This window comes from Octopus bimaculoides, chromosome 19 (assembly GCF_001194135.2).
Source record: "Octopus bimaculoides isolate UCB-OBI-ISO-001 chromosome 19, ASM119413v2, whole genome shotgun sequence".
Classification (NCBI taxonomy): domain Eukaryota; kingdom Metazoa; phylum Mollusca; class Cephalopoda; order Octopoda; family Octopodidae; genus Octopus; species Octopus bimaculoides.
This window is the reverse complement of record NC_068999.1, coordinates 12,157,301-12,178,748: the sequence shown is the minus strand read 5'-3', so window position 1 is coordinate 12,178,748 and position 21,448 is coordinate 12,157,301. Positions and strand designations below refer to the sequence as shown.

At 35.5% G+C, this 21,448-nt stretch overlaps 1 protein-coding gene across 1 annotated transcript in view; it reads left to right on the top strand.

The window, feature by feature from the left end:
* LOC106884109 (sialate O-acetylesterase) overlaps nt 1-21,448 on the top strand; it is a 67,514-nt gene that overhangs the window by 30,043 nt on the left and 16,023 nt on the right. The window contains exons 3-5 of the mRNA XM_014935335.2: nt 10,291-10,622; nt 15,732-15,870; nt 16,236-16,404. Of these exons, the coding sequence (XP_014790821.1) occupies nt 10,291-10,622; nt 15,732-15,870; nt 16,236-16,404 (640 nt within the window). The remainder of the gene's footprint in view (nt 1-10,290; nt 10,623-15,731; nt 15,871-16,235; nt 16,405-21,448) is intronic.

Here is a 21,448-nt window from a genome sequence, read left to right as displayed (position 1 = left end):
TATATATACGTGTGTGTGTGTGTGTGTGTGTGTGTGCAGAGAGATACTGAAGAGACTGACAGACAGATTTTGTTACAAAAACAGTACATGAATCGAAATAATCGAGGTACATATTAAATTTGATATGGATTTTTTGTGGAAATACTTTTCCATGCATATGTCAGTTTAATCGACATTCCCTCGGTTGTGACGACGATGATTCCTCTCGATCCGATCAACGGAACGATCGTGAAATGAATACACGAACCACTAAGATACATGCCTCTATGTAAGCTTAACTAGACACACACACACCCACAAACACAAGTGTATAAATCTGTGTTTATATGTGGTATATGTGTATATTTTTGTGAGAGAATGGGAGTGTTAAAATTGAGAAACTGACTGAACATCAATTATATTACAAAGTAAGAAAAGAGAATGTCAGAATCTATCATCGTTATTTATAAAGCCATAAAAATTGAAGCCAGCAAATTTAAGAACATTATTATAGAAACGTATTTTAATTTTAAAATTCGATACTATCCAGTATTTAATTAAGATAAGCTATCAATAACTGTTTGATCATATCATGCTAGTTTGTGATGAGTAAACGAAAAGGCTTGTCATAGGCGTCATAGAGAAAGATGTGTGTGTGTGTCTGGGCTTGTGTGAGCGCTCGCGTGTGTTTGTGTGAGTTAATGTGTGATTTCGAGAACTAAAATAGCTGCAGAGATTAGAGAAACGAAAGGGAAGAAAACTAAACAAATTATGAAGCCGTACAATTTAGATTTCTAAGATGGGAACAAATTCTTAAATTTTAGAGGAGAAGGACTTTAGTCGATCATAGCTGCCGCAATAAATAGAAGTTACTTTAATTTGTTGACGCAGTAAGAATGCAAAGTAAATATGGACTGCGATTTGAACTCGCATCGTAAACAGCCCTGTGTCTGATGCTCAAACGATTCTCTGCAATAGTGGTAAATGTATTTAGAAAAATGCAGCAAATTTTATGATGCATTGATTATTGTTGTTGTTGTTGTTGTTGTTCTTTTTGTCATTGTTGTTCTTGTCGTTTTTTTTTTTTCTATCGTGAAGACACCATTTCAGATCGTTCCTAAGTTCTTTGTTCGTTAAACTGTGCTCTTTAAAATCGATTTCACTGACCAAGATTCTGCGGAAGTGAACAGTTACGTTTTCTTCCCCTTCGGGGCGCGGAACTTCTAACTTTCCTTTCTTGAAATTACCTATTCTTCAAAAAGAAAAACGAAAAAAAAAAAAAAAACGAAAAAAAAAAAAATTACATGATATTATAAATGGAGAGTATGGACTGTTGTTGGGACGGAGACTACATAATTGATTCCCCACAGCTTCTTCTCACAATATGTACAGTTAATGGTATTGCAGCAACAGACACTACCACCACCAACAAAGACAACAACAAAAATAATATGCTATACAGCAAAAAGCAACACCGAAAACAACATGCCAAATGCAACCACCACCAGCAGCGCAACACATAACAACTATATTGGCGGCAACAACAGCAACCAATGACAGCAATGGCTTCGAAAGTCAAAGAATTGACAGTGATACCACTATTATCGCTATCGTTAGCAAAAGCAGCATCAAAGCTACAACACGACGACGACAGCAACAACAACACGACGATGGAGGTAAAAGTAAAGAAAAGACTGCTACAGCAGCAGGAGCAACAACAATAGTAACAGCACTCCGTCGGTTAAGCCGACGAGCGTTCCTGTTGATCCGATCAACGGGACAGCCTGCTCGGGAAATTAACGTGCAAGTGGTTGAGTACTCCACAGACACGTGTAGCCTTAACGTAGTTCTCGGGGAGATTCAGCGTGACACAGAGTGTGACAAGGATGGCCCTTTTGAAATACAGATACAACAGAAACAATGAGAGAAAGTTGTGGTGAAAGAGTACAGCAGGGTTCGCCACAATCCCCTGCCGGAGCCTAATGGAGCTTTGGGTGTTTTCACTCAATAAACACTCACAACGGCCGGTCTGGGAATCGAAACCGCAGTCCTACGACCGCGAGTCCGCTGCCCTAACCACTGGGCCATTGCGCCTCCACTAAATAGCAACACCACTGATATTAAATTTAAATTTTGGTACAAGGCCAGCAATTTTCGGAGTTGGGGATTACCGATTACAGCGACCCCAGTGGTTAACTAACTAATAGCTGTCACTCTGTCGGTTACGACGTCGAGGGTTCCATCTGATGCGATCAGCGGAACAGACTGCTCGGGGAATTAATGTGCATGTGGCTGAGCACTCCACAGACACGTGTACCCTTAACGTAATTCTGAAGGAGATTCAGCGTGACACAGAGTGTGACAAGGCTGGCCCTTTGAAATACGGGTGCAACTCAGTTAAGCACTGGGGTCGATGTAAGTAGATTTTAAGGTAGAATACTTTCTAACTACGTCACTCGGAAATTTCGGCAAAACCATGTCGAAACATCTCCTTCAAGTAGCATATATTTTAGCCCCTACAATTTTTTTGTCGTGTTGTAGCTTTGATGCTGCTTGTGACAGAATGGCTAATTCAGATCTACCTTGGCTGGATTGTGGAAAAAGTAAAGGTGGTAGATATACCATCAAATGTCACTATCTGCTGCCTAATAGGGGCCGTTTTATTCGATATGAAAAAAGAAAACTAACTTAATCTTTTCTGCTCTAGACACAAGACCCGAAATTTTGGGGGGAGGGGGCCAGTCGATTGGCCCGACCCATTACGTAACTGATACTTAATTTGTCGACCCCGAAAGGATGAAAAGCAAAGTCGACCTCGGTGGAACGTAAAGAAAGACGAAATACCACTAAGCATGTCACGTAGTGGTTAAGAGCGCGGGCTACTAACCCCAAGATTCCGAGATCGATTCCAAGCAGTGATCTGAATAATGATAATAATAGTAATAATAGTAATAATTGTATCAACAATATCGAAAAATACCTTAGGTATGAGAACCCACGTTCGAAACTCCCCCAAGACACCTGATGAAGGCTAGAGGGTATATCAGCCGAAACGTTGTGTTAACCACAAACAAAATGAGGACAAATATCTGTCAATTTTAAATAATGCACATAATTCCTCATCTCTTAAATATAGACCTGAAGGAAGGTGGCAATAACAACGGTTGAAGAAATACAAACATTAGTGAAGAAAAGAGCGACCACAGAGACTATAGAGTCAGTAACAATAGCAGATGAAAAAACATCGGCAACAGGAGCAAAATATTGTGTGTGTGTGTGTGTGTGTGTGTGTGTGTGTGTGTGTGTGTGTGTGTCCTCACTAATTGACAACCGGAATTGTTGTGTTTACAGCCCCATAGTACAGCGGTTCGGCAAAACTGACTGATAAAATAAATACCATGCTTTTAAAAGAAAAAAATATAAGTACTGGGATCGATTCATTGGACTAAAATTCTTCAAGGCGACGCTCCAGCATGGCCGCTGTCTAATAATGACTGAGACATGTAAATTGTAAAAGACAAAATATTACGTCTCAATTAGAAAGTCTTATCAATATCAACAATCTTTATAATCTGAAAGCTTTTTCCTTTCATCATATCGAATTCGATTATATAAGGTACCAGTGAAGCAAAGTGGTGGATGTTATCGACTAACTGCTTGCCTCCCATTAAGAATTGCCGGTTGTGTTCCTAAATTAGAAAGCATTATCGATATCAACCTCATCACAGCATGTATACTTAACGTTGACTAAAAGCATGTATTTCTGTAGATGACCAAAAGCATTATGCAATAATTTCTCGTGATGTAAGGCGACGACCTGGCAGGATCATTAGCACGGCGGACAAAATACTTAGCACCATTTCGTCCAACTTTACACTCTGAGTTCAAATTTCTCCGAGATCGACTTTGCCTGCCATCCTTTCCGGATCGATAAAATAAATACTAGTTGAGCATTGGATTCGATAAAAATTGATTTAACCCATTGCCCGAAATTTCAGGGCTTGAGCCAAAATTTAAAACGGATATTTTCTCAGTTCTATATTTAAGAGATGAAGAATTATGTACATTATTTACATGAATTATATTTGACGGATATTTGTCCTCATCTTGTTTGTTGTTAACACAACTGTTTCGGCTGATATACCTTCCAGCCTTCATGAGGTGTCTTGGGGAAATTTCGAACCTGGTTTCTTATTCTTAAGGTATTTTTCGATGATGTTGTTGTTGTTATTATTATTATTATTCAGGTCACTGCTTGGAATCGAACTTGGAATCTTGTGGTTAGTAGCCCGCTCTCTTAACCACTACGCCATAGGGCATAGTGGTTAAGAGCGTGGGCTACTAACCCCAATATTCCGTGTTCGATTCCAAGCAGTGACCTGAAAAATAATAATAATAATAATAATAATAATAATAATAATAATAATAACAACAACAACAACAGCAGCAGCATCGAATAGTACCTTAAGAATGAGAAACCAAGTTCGAAAATTCCCCAAGACACCTGATGAAGGCTGGAGGGTATATCAGCCGAAACTTTGTGTTAATAACAAACAAAATGAGGACAAGTATCCGTCAAATATAAATAATGTAAATAATGGATATTTTCTCGTGATCTAAAGCGGTGAGCTGGCAAAGTTGTTAGCACGCCGGACAAGATACCTAGCGACATTTCGTCCGGATTTATGCTCTGAGTTCAAATTCCACTGATGTCAACTTTGCTTTTCATCCATTCGAAGTCGATAAAATAAATACCAGCAGAGCATTGGGTTCGATGTGATCGACTGACACCATTCCCTGAGATTGCAAAGACCGGAGCTAAAAAACTTGAAACCAATGATTTTCTTGTGACGTAACTATGTTTGCACTGCATTCTTGTGCAACCGTAAACTTTCAAAAGTTACAGAATAATTTTGCACAGCTTACATCACACAGCTAATAAAACTGCATTGGCATGTTTTAATGAGGCCCTAGTAAATCCACCGCCGACAAACATCCCCACTCTATGTACAAAAATTATTTTAAAGGAAGTATATTAAAAATATTTTTAGAAATTTTAATAAAATAAACTTATCGAAACTACTCTAAGCTTATAGATATTTAAGAATTTTATCAAAAGAAAATTTATTAGATTTTTATAAACTTTTAATAAAACAAACCAAAGTTAATAAAGTTTTTTTCTTTAAATTTAATAAGTTTTCCTTTGATAAATTCCTTAAAATATTTTCATGTTTCCTCTTTTAGAAAAAAAGAATTGCTCGCCTAGATTTTTGTCAAGTGACGTTTACTTTCACTCCCACCCACCGTTTTAATATAATACAAGTATGATTGCTTTCTACGAAGTAACTTATTTATTTAAGATTATATTCGGTACTTTGAGCAACTGTTTAGTTTGTTATACCATTAAATAAAACATCAATGAGTATTTCTTATCTTTATGTGATACAATGTGGAAATAAATTAATAACACCCATCATCACTTCCCACGATATTTATTAATAATATAACATGTGAATTGAAACATGCGAAGCTACTAGAAATATTCAAATCAAAACTCGTTCAACTACAAAGCCACTTTAAAATCTAACCACATGTTTTAACTGCGAAAGCCTTCAGACACAGCCCAGTTTCTGTGGCTTACAAATATTTGACATAACCAACATAGAATATTGTGTGCGTGTGCATGTGTGCGTGCGTGTGTGTGTGTATGTGCGTGTGTGTGTGTGTGTATGTGTGTGTGTGTGTGTGTGTGCGTGTGTGTGTGAAGGGTCATAGCTCAGTGGCTAGGGGTTGTGCTCACAGTTTCAATTTCTAAAAGTAAAGTCAAAGGCTGGCCGCGTGATTCGAACTCATTTCTTCTGTAAATATGACGCAAGTTGTACCATTGAAAAATATACAGAGGATATTCTGTTTTATTTTCATTCTCCTCTAGTTACAATTTTTGAATGCTTAGTGAAAGTCAGTGGTTCTAAACCTGGTCCAGGTTCATATGGCCCTTCGGGTTTTATATAAGGTTTTGTTAAATTTTATGTGCAATGAATTAGTTATAAGAGGGTGAGTCAAAAAGTAATGCCATTTTTGTTTAGGACAGGTATAATTACCAACACAGGAACATGTATCATACATCAAAATGAAGCTGGTCCTCTGTGGATCAAATGCCCTACTTCTCAACATCCCTACTTTTTGATTAGTTTTCACTTCCTTGTCACTGAAATAATGTTTGCTTCTCAAACCCTCTTTCATGGGGCCGAAGAGATGATAGTCCAGTGACGAGGAAGTGGCTCAAAGAACAGTCAACAGAATTTCAGGGGGCAGAGATACATGGTCTCATTCGAAGATGGAACATTGCTATTGAGAGAAACGGTGACTGTGTTGAGAAGTACGGATGTGATCCACAGAGGTCCAGCTTCATTTTGATGCATGATACATGTTCCTTAACAAAATGGCATTACTTTTTGACTCATCCCTGTACTTCAACAATACACAACATATTTTAACAATGATTGATACAATTTCTATTAATATTTAATAATAATAATATAATAGGATTTTTTTTAACATTGAATGGCTTTAGGGAGATGCAGCTTAATAAAATAGGAATAAAAAGGTTCATGTGTAAAAAATGGTTGAGGACCACTGGTTTAGGCGAAAGGGCAGGGAACGTGATTATTTTAGGTCTGTTGTGGGTGATGACGTTAAGAATCTGTTTAGAATGTTGTAGATCAACACTTATATGTCGTACAAAGGCAAGGAAACTTCCAGAGTCGATGTTCTCGGGAGGAAGGCCTGGACACACCGGTTATTCAAGACAGAGTATTCACTGCAACAACAATGTGGTGAGGTGGAGAGACGGGTCAGAGTTGGGTCTGACGGCAGGCGGTACAAGACTAGCCAGCTATAAAGAAGAGAGGTCGTTGTAGTATGCTGAGAGAAGAGAAAGAGAAGCGATAGTATATCTGTAGTTGGAGACAGAGACTGGGGTTTATCTCTTAATGATTTCATGCCAATTGAAAAATTTAGATTAACAGAACCTCCATCCAACTGATAGCTTTTGATTGTCAATATCCTAAAAGTGCTATATCTTTTAAAATTGAGGTATTCAACTGCAACGTCGCGTACCCCAATAAATGAAACAAAAAGTTTCCCAAAATAACCTGCAACATTGAAAGGTAATAAAACTGCTCCGTTTGAAGTACAAATGATACTATTTCATTAAAGGTTGAAATCAACTTAGATGTAATTGTTATATTGTACAGAAAATTTGAATAGTAAATATAGTTTAATATTTTCAGCTAGAAATCACATTTTATGCAAAAGGAATTATCTTGTTCATGGCAAAATGCAAGGTTACAACCTGCAATGACAGAGATATCCTGATTCGTACCACATTTTCAGAAAAACTTTCTTCTTAATAAGCACAGAAATCATTTGTAAAATCAACAGGATACGAGAGTCGACGGTTAATATTTCGAAATGTAGTCTCTTAGATACAACATTATTATTTTGACAGTTGTGCCTCGTACAAAATGAGCTGAATCGATCGTTGTGGGGATCTTCTACAGTTCATCCAGTTCTTCAAAACATCTCTTAAAATTTTAGTTATATTTTATGTAATGTTTATCAATTTCATGTGACGGAATTTAGCCAACGGGCCATTTGATTTAGCTTCTTCAAAGAATATGATCGGTACCGTATAACGTTTTACTATTGTCTGCAAAGCAAAGTGTCTTGATAGCCTTTTAACTTCAGTAAGTGATCTGAGCGCTACAGCTTGATTTTCAGAAGCCTCTGCAAATTCTTCAAGTATAGAACTTTTATGTTTAAATCGAGAAAACGCTATAGATTCTTCTCATGAAAGTATCAATTTCGCTTGTTAACTTCTCTTCTATCCGTGCATCACAGATCTTGAGATTTTCTCCGTGTATTGCATAGTTGTTGCTAAACTACGCATTGCTATGGTACAACTAACTCTCCCCAAGAATCCCGATGCTCCATCAGGCGCAAAATCTAATTCTAAGTCTTTTTATGATGTTCGGTTTCCTTTTCTTCATGAACCTTATGATGCTGATAAAATAGAAGAATCGTACGCCTGCAGCTGAACTACTCCTCAAAAATATATTTACAAAAAGAAAACGTTTTATAATCAGTAGAATCTTTAAATCTGCATTTCATGTACAGATTGGAAATTTTGTTGAAAGTCATGATTGTGTTTTCAACAATTATCAACTTGTGAAAATTTACTGATGTTATCTCTATTACAATGTCTTTCTCCGAAATAAAATTGATAGTTTATAGAAATTTAAACATATTTTTTTGATTCTCCAGATGTCTTGGAGTTGAACATACTTTACAATATTCTTCTAGATGAGCTGAACTAAAGTGACGATCTTTTCATTTTGAAGGATAACAACACGCTTTGATCTCTTTGAGGTTTGATCACTTTCGCTCTCGCTCATCTGCACTGAATCGTAGCATGCGTAACACACTGGTATTGAGTAATAGAGGGGTTTGTTGCATAAACTTTTGCATAGAATATACATAGACATTGAATGCAAAAAAGTTATGCTCATAACGTTTAGATGTGAATCTGAAATTCAGACAAAATATTTTGTTGAAAGTATGTCTGTAGTTTCCAAATATCTTTCTTTCTACTTGCAAATATTTTCCAGCAATTTTCGTATCACGACAATACAAAAAAGAAAAAGAAAAAAAAAACTCCAATTTCCAAGTCACTCATAAATATTTCTCGCAGCTGAACTTTCATGACCTAACGAGCTTTCGATGTATCAGTTGTTACTATTTAGTTAAACTATTCAACTTTAAACAAACTAACAGTTTTTTTTTCTCTCTTTTTCTTTTACGCCCTTCGATTCTTTTGAATTTCACAGTGAATCGATATTTATTTTTTCAATAAAAACTCACTAAGCTATCTACAGAATTTGAATCAGATCTTAAACTTTATTATATGAATAGCGTCTGCTAAACATGGCTTCAGCTGCACAAAACTGGAACAGAATATGTGAGATGACGTAGATTAATGATGTGCAAACGTGATATTTGACAAACCGACTATTTAGTTAACAAAAATAGATAAAAGTTTGTCTTTTAATAAATACAATTAATAACAACAATATCGTTTTTGGCAAATAACTTTTTGTGCTTACATAGCTGTCTTTCATGAGCTGATAGAAAAACCTTTGTGCGAACACAAACGCACACAGACTTCAGAAAACAGTAATTTTGACCATATGTTGGGCGAACAAGAATGACTTAGCCCTGTGGTTTTCGACCGAGATCAATATACCCCTGGGGTCCACATAAGATTTTAGGGCCCGTGCAAGCTAGACGACAAACTGGAGATTCAGAGTAGTATATTAAGGGTCGATGGAAAAATGTAGCTTTAGATGTGTTTATTGAGAGAAACAGTTAAGTTTCTTTAATGTTTTCCATAGCTCAAAATACACAAGTGAATGGGTGAAAACCAAAATTGGAATTTGAAATAAGTATCTATAAAACGTGGGGAGGCGCGTGGTTTAGTGGTTAGGGTGTTGGACTCATGATCGTAAGATTGCGATTTCGATTCCTGGACCGGGCGACACGTTGTGTTCTTGTGCAAAACACTTCATTTCACGTTCTTCCAGTCCACTCAGCTGGCAAAAATGAGTATTCCTGCAACAAACTGGCGTCCCGTCCAGGTGGGGAATTTAACGCCACTGAAACTGGGAAATTTGCCCTTATGAGTCGACATGACACGAGAAGGGGCGCTTTAACTTAACTTAATCTATAAAACTAGTTTTTAAACATCGAATGGCTATGCGGTCCACCCGACCTAAATAGTAATCAAAGGGATCCATAAAAAAAACAAAAATGGTTAAGAACCACTGTTGCTGTTGTTTTTTTGTTTTTTTTTTCCTTCTCGAGACATGCCTGGCTCATAAGGGCCGGTTTCCCGGTTTCATTGGTGCATAGGTACCCCACTTGGACGGTACACCGGTCCGTCGCAGGTGAGCCGCTAGATGCATGAGGGGAGAGTGAAAGTTGTGGCGAAAGAGTCAGCAGAAGTTCGCCATTACCTTTTGCAGGTGCCGCATGTTTCGCTCATAAACACACACATCACCCGGTCTGAGATTCGAACCCGCGATCTGTGTTTGCCTCCAAAACTAAAACCGAATGTCGCCAAAACAGGTTCAATATTTCCAATCAGCCGAGTCAAGTTCACCAAGCGTTCAAACATCACAGCAACTACTAGCACGTTGTATTATTTTGCTATTTATCTGTCTTTTATCCCTTTTACATTATTTTATTTATTAGGTAGTCAAAACATCCGATTTGCCACTTACTACAGTAACAACATGGTGTTACAAAGATCTCCACAGCGAGCTATCATTTGGGGATATTCAACACACAGCAACACCAACCTCACCATTAAAATAGATGATATCATCGTACTGAAGACGACTAGTTATTTTCATCCGGTTATCAATGCCAGTATATGGACCGTGAAATTACCCGCAAAGGAAGCTGGTGGACCACATGTTATCACTGTCCAGTCATCTCTGTCCACTATCAGACTGGTTAATGTTTTGTTTGGAGATGTATGGATATGTTCCGGTCAAAGTAATATGCAGTTTACGACAATGATGGTAAGTACTAGCTTTGTCTTTCATATTTCTAGAGTCGATGGAGTTATAAAATATATGGCATTATGCCTCAGTGTCATTATTATTATTATTATTATTATTATTATTATTGGCAGAACCATTAGCACGCTGAAAAAATTGCATAGTCGCATTTCTTTCGGCTGTATTTTCTGGGTTCAAACTCTACCAAGGTCGACTTTGCCTTTCATGCCTTCGGGGTCGATAAAATAAATACCAGTTGACTACTTGGGCCGATGTAATCAACCTGCCCCTTCTCACGAACATTTGTTTGTGCACAAAGTTGTTAGCTATCATTATTGTTATTATTACTATCATTATTATTATTATTATTGAATGAGAGAGCAGTGCATGCCATCAAAGTGACACTGGGGTAAAATATACGAAGCCCAATATTCCCATCATGACTACCCGTCTGATAAGGGTACACCAGGCACATGCTTCACAACCATATGTGCACAACATGGTGACCTCATATCAAGATAAACAGTGCATGACCTTGCAGGTGGAACCCAGTTAGAATTTTCTTCAGGTCGAGTAGCCCATCCCGCTCAAAAGGTCCCTGAATAAACTTTGTTTAAGGATGTTGAGCAAAACACCCATGTTTTCAATGGTGAATTATTCAAACCTCAAAGAATTCATCTCAACACATGGCTATGATGCTCCCCCACTACTTCTGCTCATGATCAGAGATGCACATATTGTCAGCCACCAAGGCTGAACTGAATGCTCAATTTGTTAAGGTCAAACAACTGACAAGCAAATCTGTGGTATTAAGCCCGTCTTTTATACCAAGCCTTCCACTTCACTTCTCAGAGGTCTCGATTTCACTTGCTGCAAGTAATTATATATGAGCGAACAGCAACACGTTGTTAAAGGCCTCACATCGTTTCTTTCTTCGATACTTCACACCTAAGTGATGATGGCTTCATTATATTTTCCAGATATGGCATTGTTCATCTGTTCAAATTTTATTGATGCAATGTTTACGGAAATTGCCTGCCACACTGTTGTTGTGCAGCTATCATCAAACATTTGGTCTTTTCTTTTCGTCCTGTGCTCTAAATCTTGTGGTAAATTTGTTTATAAATTCCAGTTAATTCATTTGTTCAACCTCCGGATTCTCCATTTGTCTTGGATACTTCCCGTTTCTTACTTTGATTTTCATGTTTTCTGCACTTGAAACTGATCGTAGTGTTCTTATAGAAGAATATATATATATTCCGACTGTTTACTTTCTGAGTTAAACACTCTTAACATCAACATTGCTTTTGTCCTTAACGAGGGCCGATAAAATAAAGAACTGCTCTAGTATTAGGACTGATGCTATCAATTAATTTCCTCTTATCAAAATACACAGCCATGGGCCTTAAAAAGAAATTATGATCTTGCTTTTGTCAATATTTTATCTCCTTCAGCTAAAATAGCCTGTTCTTTCTTTCTTTTAACTCAGAACATTTAAGTCAGTCATTCATTTCCCTCTACTTTACTTCCTGCCCATTGAATATGGAGGATTTTTACCACATCGTGATTTACACTCCATTTTTCCTACTGTATATTTTAGAAAAATGTTTTGTTATTGGCTTCTATGTAAACTTGTCCGTTGTTTGTTCTTATTTAAATCATTTTCTTCAGTTTAGTTAGTTGCCAATTTGTACTTAATTGCTTCCTTAATTAGAAAGAAAGAATTTTTTTCTTTCAAAACTAATTACTTTACATTTGATTGCTTCCAAGTATTTTTCTTGAACTGCTGTTTTAGTACTTTTCTATTCGCATTAGATTCTCTTCTTCTATGCTCTTGTCTATGTACGTACGTACGTACGTACGTACGTACGTATGTATGTAAGCATGTATGTATGTATGCATGCATGCATGTATGCATGTATGTATGTATGTACGTATGCATATATGTATGTGTTTATCTATCTATCTAATATATCTATATATATATTTATATATGTATGTATGTAAGTATATATGTATTTACGTATGTATATATGTATGTATGCATCTATCTATATATATACATATTTATATATGACGTTGGCCACTAACGTGGACATTTAATGTGCTAGAACTAGATCACATCTTATGCACATGTATGTATGTATATATGTCTATATATGTCTGTATATATGTATATAGATATGTGTGTGTGTATATGTGTGAATGTATGTATGTATCTATCTATCTATACGTATGTATATGTGCGTATCCATTTGCATAGAAATATTTATATATACATGTATGCATATATGTGTGTTTGTGTTTCTCTGTGTGTGTGTGTGTGTATGTGTGTGTGTGTGTGTGTGTGTGTGTCTGTGTGTGTAGATAGACAGACAGACAGTTATAGATAGATAGATAGATAGATAGATAGATAGATAGATCTTCTTCGGGTCGATTACCTCAACATGCTGAGTAGGTTTTTGTTTATCTGTCTCAGCACTTCAATACTCCTAATTTTCAATATATAAACGGTGAATCTCCTCTTTGTAACTGGTACAGCTAATGTATACATACCTATCATCATTCTTCTATTACCTTATTCGTAGCATTAAATTAAGATTTTAATAATAGCAAGCATCAACTTATGCAATGCTTTTTAAATTTTTTTCTTCATTTCTTCGACTTTTCATCCATTTTTATCTATACTTGGTATTTGAATAGGCGGTTTGGTCAAGTTCATTGACTTCAATTTCTCTACATAATTTAATGTTTCCCCTGTTAGGTTACCTTTCTATGTCGTTGTTCTGATACATTCATTTAATCCTATACATTTTTATTTTTATTTTTCTACGTGTGTGTCTTTGCGAAATTTATAAACATTTTAAAGTGGTTTTTAACTGCGCATTATTACTTGCAAATATTTAACCATTGATCGTTTCATTGAGCGAATTTATTAATAGAGTCATGGCTTGGCAGAACATTAGAAGGAATAATGTGTCTCCCTAGACGATTATTTTTATGGATACAGCGCTATATTTTTTTTATCTTATTTTTAATTAGTACTGATATGTTTGTTTTCCTTTTATATGGTTCATGTATTTTGTTAGTATTGGAGCAGTTTTAATTATGTAAAGAGTCCCCATGATCCTAGAATGTGATATCATGTCAAACGCTTTTCTGTGGAGGCTATTTTAAATTTTGCAAGCTATCGTTTGTATTTGCTATCGACAGCTACATTATTATTATTATTTTTATTATTATTATTATTATTATTATTATTATTATTATTATTATTATTATTATTACTATTGTTATTATTATTGTTGTTGTTGCCGATAATAATAACAACAACAACAACATTTGTGTTAAGGCGGCGAGCTGGCAGAATCGTTAGCACGACGGGCATTTCGCCCTTCTTTACGTTCTGAGTTCAAATACTGCTGAGGTCGACTTTGCCTTTCATCCTTTCTGGGTCGAAAACTTAAGTACCAAATAAGCACTGGTGTTGATATGATCGACTATCCCCCTCCCCTCAAATTCCAGGTTATGTGCCAATAGTATAAAGGATTATTATTATTATTATTATTATTATTATTATTATTATTATGAAGGTGGTAAGGTTGATAGTCGAGTACTGATACTTTTAAGCCTGCCAGTCACTACTGTCATTACGTCCACTTTCTTCATTATCCACAACCTGCGTATTTCCCATTTCAAATCGTCATAGTTCCTCAGTTTCCCTTATTATTATTATTATCATCATTATTGTGGAAGGCGGCTAGCTGGCAAAATCGTTAGCGCGCCGGGTGAAATACCTAGCGGTATTTCGTCTGCCGTTACGTTCTGAATTCAAATCCCGCCGAAGTCGACTTTGCCTTTCATCCTTTCGGAATCGATTAAATAAGTACCAGTTACGCAGACTGGGGTCGTTGTAATCGACTTGATCCCCTCCCCCAAGCTGCCCTTGTGGTAAAAATTTGAAATCATTATTGTTGTTGTTGTTGTTGTTGTTGTTGTTGTTTTTGTTCTCGTCGTCGTCATTGTGGTTGTTGCTGCTGTTGTAACAGATTTGAGGAGAGCAGTCATTTTCAACGAACGTCTGCGGAATATTCGCATTACCTTATACTTGACTCAAAATTTACTTCCCACGCATTTACATACATACATAAACACACATACACACACGCACACACACACACACACACACACACACACAAATGTGTATGCTTATGTCTATGTATATGTAAAGGTATTATGCACAAGACAACTTCAGTCGGAATAATTGAAATCAAATATAGCCAAGCTGAAGTCGTCCACCATTACTTAAGTGTCACGTGTCTACGCTCGTTAAAAGAGTAGCAGCTGGGTGTACTTTAATTTACATCAAATAACCATCTGAATAAGCGTTTGAACAAGAAATTTAAGTAACCATATGAGAATTCAACCAAATAAATATAATTGAACTCAGTTCAAAATCTGAATGTATGTGTTTCTGTGTACGCATGTATGTATTTATATATATATTAATAGTTATCGCCAAGCTAACATGGCAGTCCAGAACAATAGGAGGAATGCTGCCGTTAATTAGCTCCAAGAGGTCATTGCCTCTAGCGAGCTATGTGACATACCAACTTGTGTCCATTATAACCTTCGAACAGGGGAGGTCAGCCGCTTCCCATAGCTGCTCTGACATCTACGTCCTATTTTTCTAAACTGCCATGTTAGCTTGCCGATAACTATTAATATCCAGTACCGCTGCCGTAGTCTCCTTTAGAGAGACTTAGAAATACTAATATTTATATATATATAAATATTTATTTTTCGTAATGAGATAAAAAACCAAACTGGACACAGCCTTGGTTTTTTATCTTATTACGAAAAATAAATCCCTATATTCACACGCTGATATATGACCTACGTTGGACCCCTTATTCGTATAATCACCGAACCTGGAGCTTAACTGTGGTCTATCCATAGCACTCACTCAGCATTACCTGAAACCTCTGGGTCTAATTGACACCACTATCGCTCATAACCTCTCTCTTTCTCTCTCTGTCTCTGTCTCTGTCTGTCTGTCTCTCTCTGTCTCTGTCTGTCTGTCTCTCTCTGTCTCTGTATGTCTGTCTCTCTCTCTTTATATATTTGTAGGCATTCAATGGTAGCAACGAGGCTAAAGGTTCCATACATTACCCACATATTCGAGTATTTACTACAGCATATATGGCCGCTAATCAACCGGAATACGACGTCAAATGTGCTCTAGAACAATGGTCAGTTGCATCACCTGGTAAGTAGCTACAATTCATGCCTCCACAAAGCTCTCGTCGATCAATAGTACATGGTTGTTCTTAAATTTAATTATCATTGTATTAAACGAATCACTATGAGTGTTTGAGGTAGCACCTAAATAGTTGCTTGTTATGTTGAAAATAGCAACTAATTTTACTTCAAATAAAGACACTATTCATACTTTAAAATTCGAAGAAGAGCATAATGAAGTTCTATTTACTGTTTGACTGAAAAATAAAATAGAAGAGTCAGTGGGATAGTTATATGTCATACGGCTTTAATGAGATTGGGAGAGAAAAACAGCGAAATACATTTGATATTTAAATAGTAGATCTCGTGTTTTAATTGTATTTTTATCAACAGAAGCACTAGCGTCGTCAGCTTGGATGTATTTCTCAGCCATCTGTTGGATGTATGGTCGACGTCTCTACGAAGAACACAGAATTCCTATTGGTTTAGTCAGTTCTACATATGGTGGCACTCCAATTGAGGGTTGGTCCTCACCTGAAGTTCTGAACAAATGTCCAGAAACGTGAGTGTTAATTTAAAGCTTTGTTTCGCAAGCAGAATCCCTTTGACCCTTGGGGATCCATTTAAAATTTCGCTGTTAAGATTTATATACAAGAGCACTCAGAGAGCGCAAACTTCCGCCAAGGCAACACCAACATCCTCTCAACGATTAGACAGAGATGATTTTTAAAATGAGAATAACTCGACTACTCTCACAAGCAAGAATACTAAAAATGAATTCCACCGCTCTCTCCGGTACTGGATCGATCCTAAAATCTAATCAGTTCGTGCCAGTCACGAGGCCAAACATTCCTGAAAGTTTCATCCGAATCCACCCAGTGGTTCTTGAGATATCTTGGGACAAATAAATAAACAAACACGGCTGAAAAACAATACTTCGCCATTGCTAAGGCGGAGGCAATAAATTGGTTACACTTCTAGAGTACACAAAATACCTAATAATATTGAATTATAAAACGACAATATAATTTTCTTAAATAGCAAATGATTATGCGATCCAGTAGAATATATTAGGACGTAAATGGGCCCATTGGTATAAAGTGATTCAGAAACTGATATAGCGCAATAACCATTTAGCTACCGTTAACTATGGATGCAGGATCATGGAAACCTAAGAACTGATTTAATATAATTATACAACCAGAGTAAAATCAATATTAATATTAATTTACCTGCGTGTACGAAGAAAATTGTTTTGTTTCAGTCAATTTTTATATTCTATTATTATATAGAAAATTATGCGGATAAACAAATTAGATATATTAAATATAATAGTTTGGGTTTGAAATACTAGACATGTATATATGTATACATTCGAAACGAGAGAAAACAAAAGGTGGAGACTTTCAGACGATGAATATTTAGAGCTTGTGGAATCGATCACTTGTAAAGACATTGGAGTCAATGTTTGTATTATTTTAGCACTACTGTCTTCTATACTGAGAATCTTTGGATTTCATCTGTGGACTATATTGTATTACTCTGTGTGTTTATGTGTGTAATACATTGTAACTGTAAGAGTCTGACTTCCAGAATTTAGAGAAACTCACTCCCGATCAAACAGCCAGTAAACCGAATTTGGTTTTCTTTGGTAATATCCACTGTCTGAGTATTGTTTTGAATTATGAAATAAATGTTTGAGGAAAACGCTTTCCTTTCCCTCATGTTCTTTTGTTTAAAAACCTTTGTGCTCGACACGGGCAAAAACCCGCTGGTTTAAACTCACGCTTTTGATTTTATTTCTGGTTCTCGTGTTGATACTATTATAACCGAAGCCTAATAGTTATAATATGTTAAAGGATGCTGCAGATGTGTATTGAGTCAGACGCGGTATGCAGACCACCATATAACTTGTTAGACATTCGCATTGCCCCTTTATTCTTCTCTTCCGTTTTATTTTGACACGTGCATTGCGTTTATACTATTCTCTTTCGTTTTACGAAACAAGTATGCACATGCGCATTTCTTCTTCATACGGTTCTTTCCGATTCCGATTCAAAACTGTTTATGTATCACAACCATCTCATGAACTGATGACCAGGAAGAGAGGTTCGCGCTCTGATAATTGTCAAAAAATTATGCTATATCAGACCCTAAAATTGCATTAACCATAAAACGTATAAACCAAGTTCTAATCACTGAGTAATTGAAAGATGTTTAAAGACATAGTTTATGATTAGTAATCGAATAAGCATGGGTAATTGAACACTATTAAATGCAGCAACCAAAAAATAGTAATAGCGTACTTTTTCATACGTCGTGTTGATTAAGTTTTAAATTATTTTTAGTAATTCTTTTCTTGCAGTGTCACAATTATAGATGTATTTTAGTTATAGGTAAATGTTTATAGATATATAGCCCATATTTTTTTCTAATATGTTAATAAATCTAAGAGTTTTGATATAAAATTTAACTTGATATTTTAAAATATGCTCATAAATTTAGGATAATAAAAATAAATTTTTAACGTTATCTTAAATTTATTGACATTTTCGGTTGCTGAATTAGAGAATATGGTTCTTTTATGGGAGTTTTATAACGGGTTATATTAATGCTATGCAAGTAGCTCTTAGTGCATCATATCATTTATTTCTCTTGTTTGTTTGTTTTTTATTATTAATTTTATTACTTCGTAAAGCTGAGAGCAATGTTTCCCATGAATACGCTGACGACAAAACGGATCGGACTGTTTTTGCAAGAATTTTAAGACCACCTAAATTTTCGTTCTCAAAGGTCCACAGCCTGGAACTTAATTACAGTTATTTGTACATGCTTAAACATAATTTCCTTTTAATCACCTACGACTAGATTGAAAATCGGATAATTGCATTTCTAGATATCAATTTCCTCCACTCAAACGCATCTAAATCCAGACCAGCGAAATATGCTAAATCAGGTTATTTTTATATTAATATATGGCATCAAAATAACCCCATAAAACTACAGCATTCTCGAATTCAGCAACAAAAAAATTCGTTATATTGCTTTCTCTAATTCTTTGAATTGCTCAAATCTACAAGAAAACTACTTCCTCAAGTACAACCTTTAGAATTTTTATGATTTTGTTTTTGTTTCGCGCTATATTCAACTTCCTTAGGACTAACTTCCGCAAAAAAGTTTCTTCACACTTCAGATTTTCTGAATCTTCTTCAGATAAGTCCAGTTTACACTCAAAAAATTCATACAAAGTAAATGTATTTCACAAAACGTTTAAACGCAGTGAAATGTCCTTAAAAAGAACCTCAGTTAACTACACCAATCAAATTAATTCAGTTAAGCTATTCATGCTCTATTATTTTCATCTCTGAAAATAATCTGATTTTACAAATCGATCATAACTTAGTCCTCGTATAATATTATACATTACTAAACCGTTGTAAACTGATTCAATTTCAATTCAAATTAAATTATTGTTTATTGAAAAGCCCTTGCAGCTAGATTTGGTAAATATATTTGGCTATATTTATTACTAATCTCATCTCACCATCGAAATCTGTAAAGTGTACTTTTGCACACAATATTTCCTAAGATACATATAATGGATTGTAAAAGTACCTGAGGTTGCCCATAACCTTAAGCAAATTGCTTTTCAAAGGCCAACATTTTGGACTACTGTATCAGAACCACCAAAACAAATTCACCTGTGGGCCTTTTTTCTAAATATTATTTTCATGAGTTTTTCAATCAACTTCTATAAATTGGCTCCTCGTTAAATGGATATCTATCACACTGTCATCTAATTATAACTAATCTAAGGCGGCGAACTGGTAGAATCGTTAGCACGCCGGACGAAATGCTTAGTTCAAAATTCCACCGAGGTCGACTTTTGTCATTTATCCTTTTGGAGTTGATAAATTAAGTATCAGTGAAATATTGGAGGTCGATATAATTGACGAGTCTCCTCCCCAAAATTTCAGGCCTTGTGCTTATAGTAGAAAAAAATAAATACATACATACATACATACATACATACATACATACATCCACTGTAACGAGTTTAGTATAGCGTACAGACAGAAAAATGAGAATTCTATTTGATGGTATTCAGCCGAAATTTGAAAACATTATTATCATCATCATCCTCATCATCATCCTCATCATCATCATCATCATCATCAGTATCATCATTATTGCAGTATTTTTTGCAGGTCAGTTATAACGCTTACCAGCCTATTTTCCGGTCCTTTACGTTCTCATCTTATCCCTTAAACATGGAAATATATTTAAATTCCTGATGATGTTACATATGAAAACCCAAGTAGAATCCGACATAGCAGACGACCTTGTATTGACCCAACTCTGTTAGTTGTTGTTTGTCAAGAAGCGTACACCCTCGGTTTTCCGCTTTTTAAGTCAATTAAAGAAAAGTAGTTAATTAACTTGAGAATTCTGTACAATAATTAGTTAATTAATTATTTAAGTAAAGGTTCATCAGCGAATAAATTTTAATATTTGATTGAAATATTTACATGCAAATATAGCGTCGTTCACAATTTCGAAGAAATTTTCTGGGATTTTGTGTTATTGTTCATTATAAGCATTTAATTTGGGCTCTCGAATCATGAATTTAAATTTATTCTGAGGAATCCTTACTTAAATTATTAATTAATTTAAAGGATTCTCTGATTAATCATGTAATTTTCCTAAATTCTTCGTGAGTGAAATGTGAACTGGACACGCTTCTTGACAAACGAAAAGCAATTGAGTCGAGTCAATGATGAAGCCTCTACGTGGTTAATTGACATGAACGATATAACAATTTAATTATATAATACAGCACCGTCCTAAAGTCAGAAAGAATATATAAGACAATGCAGTACATGATTTTTACAGATATATGTATTATGTGTAGACTTCGGTAATATATTTTGGCGTAGGATATAAAACATCGGCTGACAGAAAACGACAAGAGCATTGCTTTCCGAATAAATTTCTTTCGATATTTGTCATATTTGTTCGACACTGAATTGGAAACATTCCCTTGTGATTCTCATTAGAATTACAATGAACAAGCGATTTACTTGTTGGACGCTTATAATGAATAAGATTAATATTTATCACCTGGGATATTAAAAAATTGATATTTAAATTAATTTCGTAGTAAAGAAAGATAGTGTCTTTGTTTCCTAGTAGAACGAGTTAAACTCGAATTCGATTTTATTGAACTGAAAGTTTTTAAATACAAAACTATCGATGCTTTTAGTGTACAGGGAAGCATAAAGTACAGTCTGCGATCAATTGTGAGAGAGCATGGGTTCTTAACATACACAAAGCTTTCCACTAATTACTTTAGTTTTAAAGTTGCTCTATCCGTAAACATCCACTATTTTATTTCTATTTTCTTTTCCATTTACATTTTATGAGTTTACATTTTCATAGGCTTACTTTATTATTAACAATTACCGGTCTGATTTGAGAGTCATTTGGCTGCTACATCTTATAGATTTAATGAGCACGAAGAAAAATTTTAGTTGTATCAAGAATGAATCATGTAATGTTCTAGATAACCACTTTATCTCTGTCTGTCTGTCTGTCTGTCTCTCTCT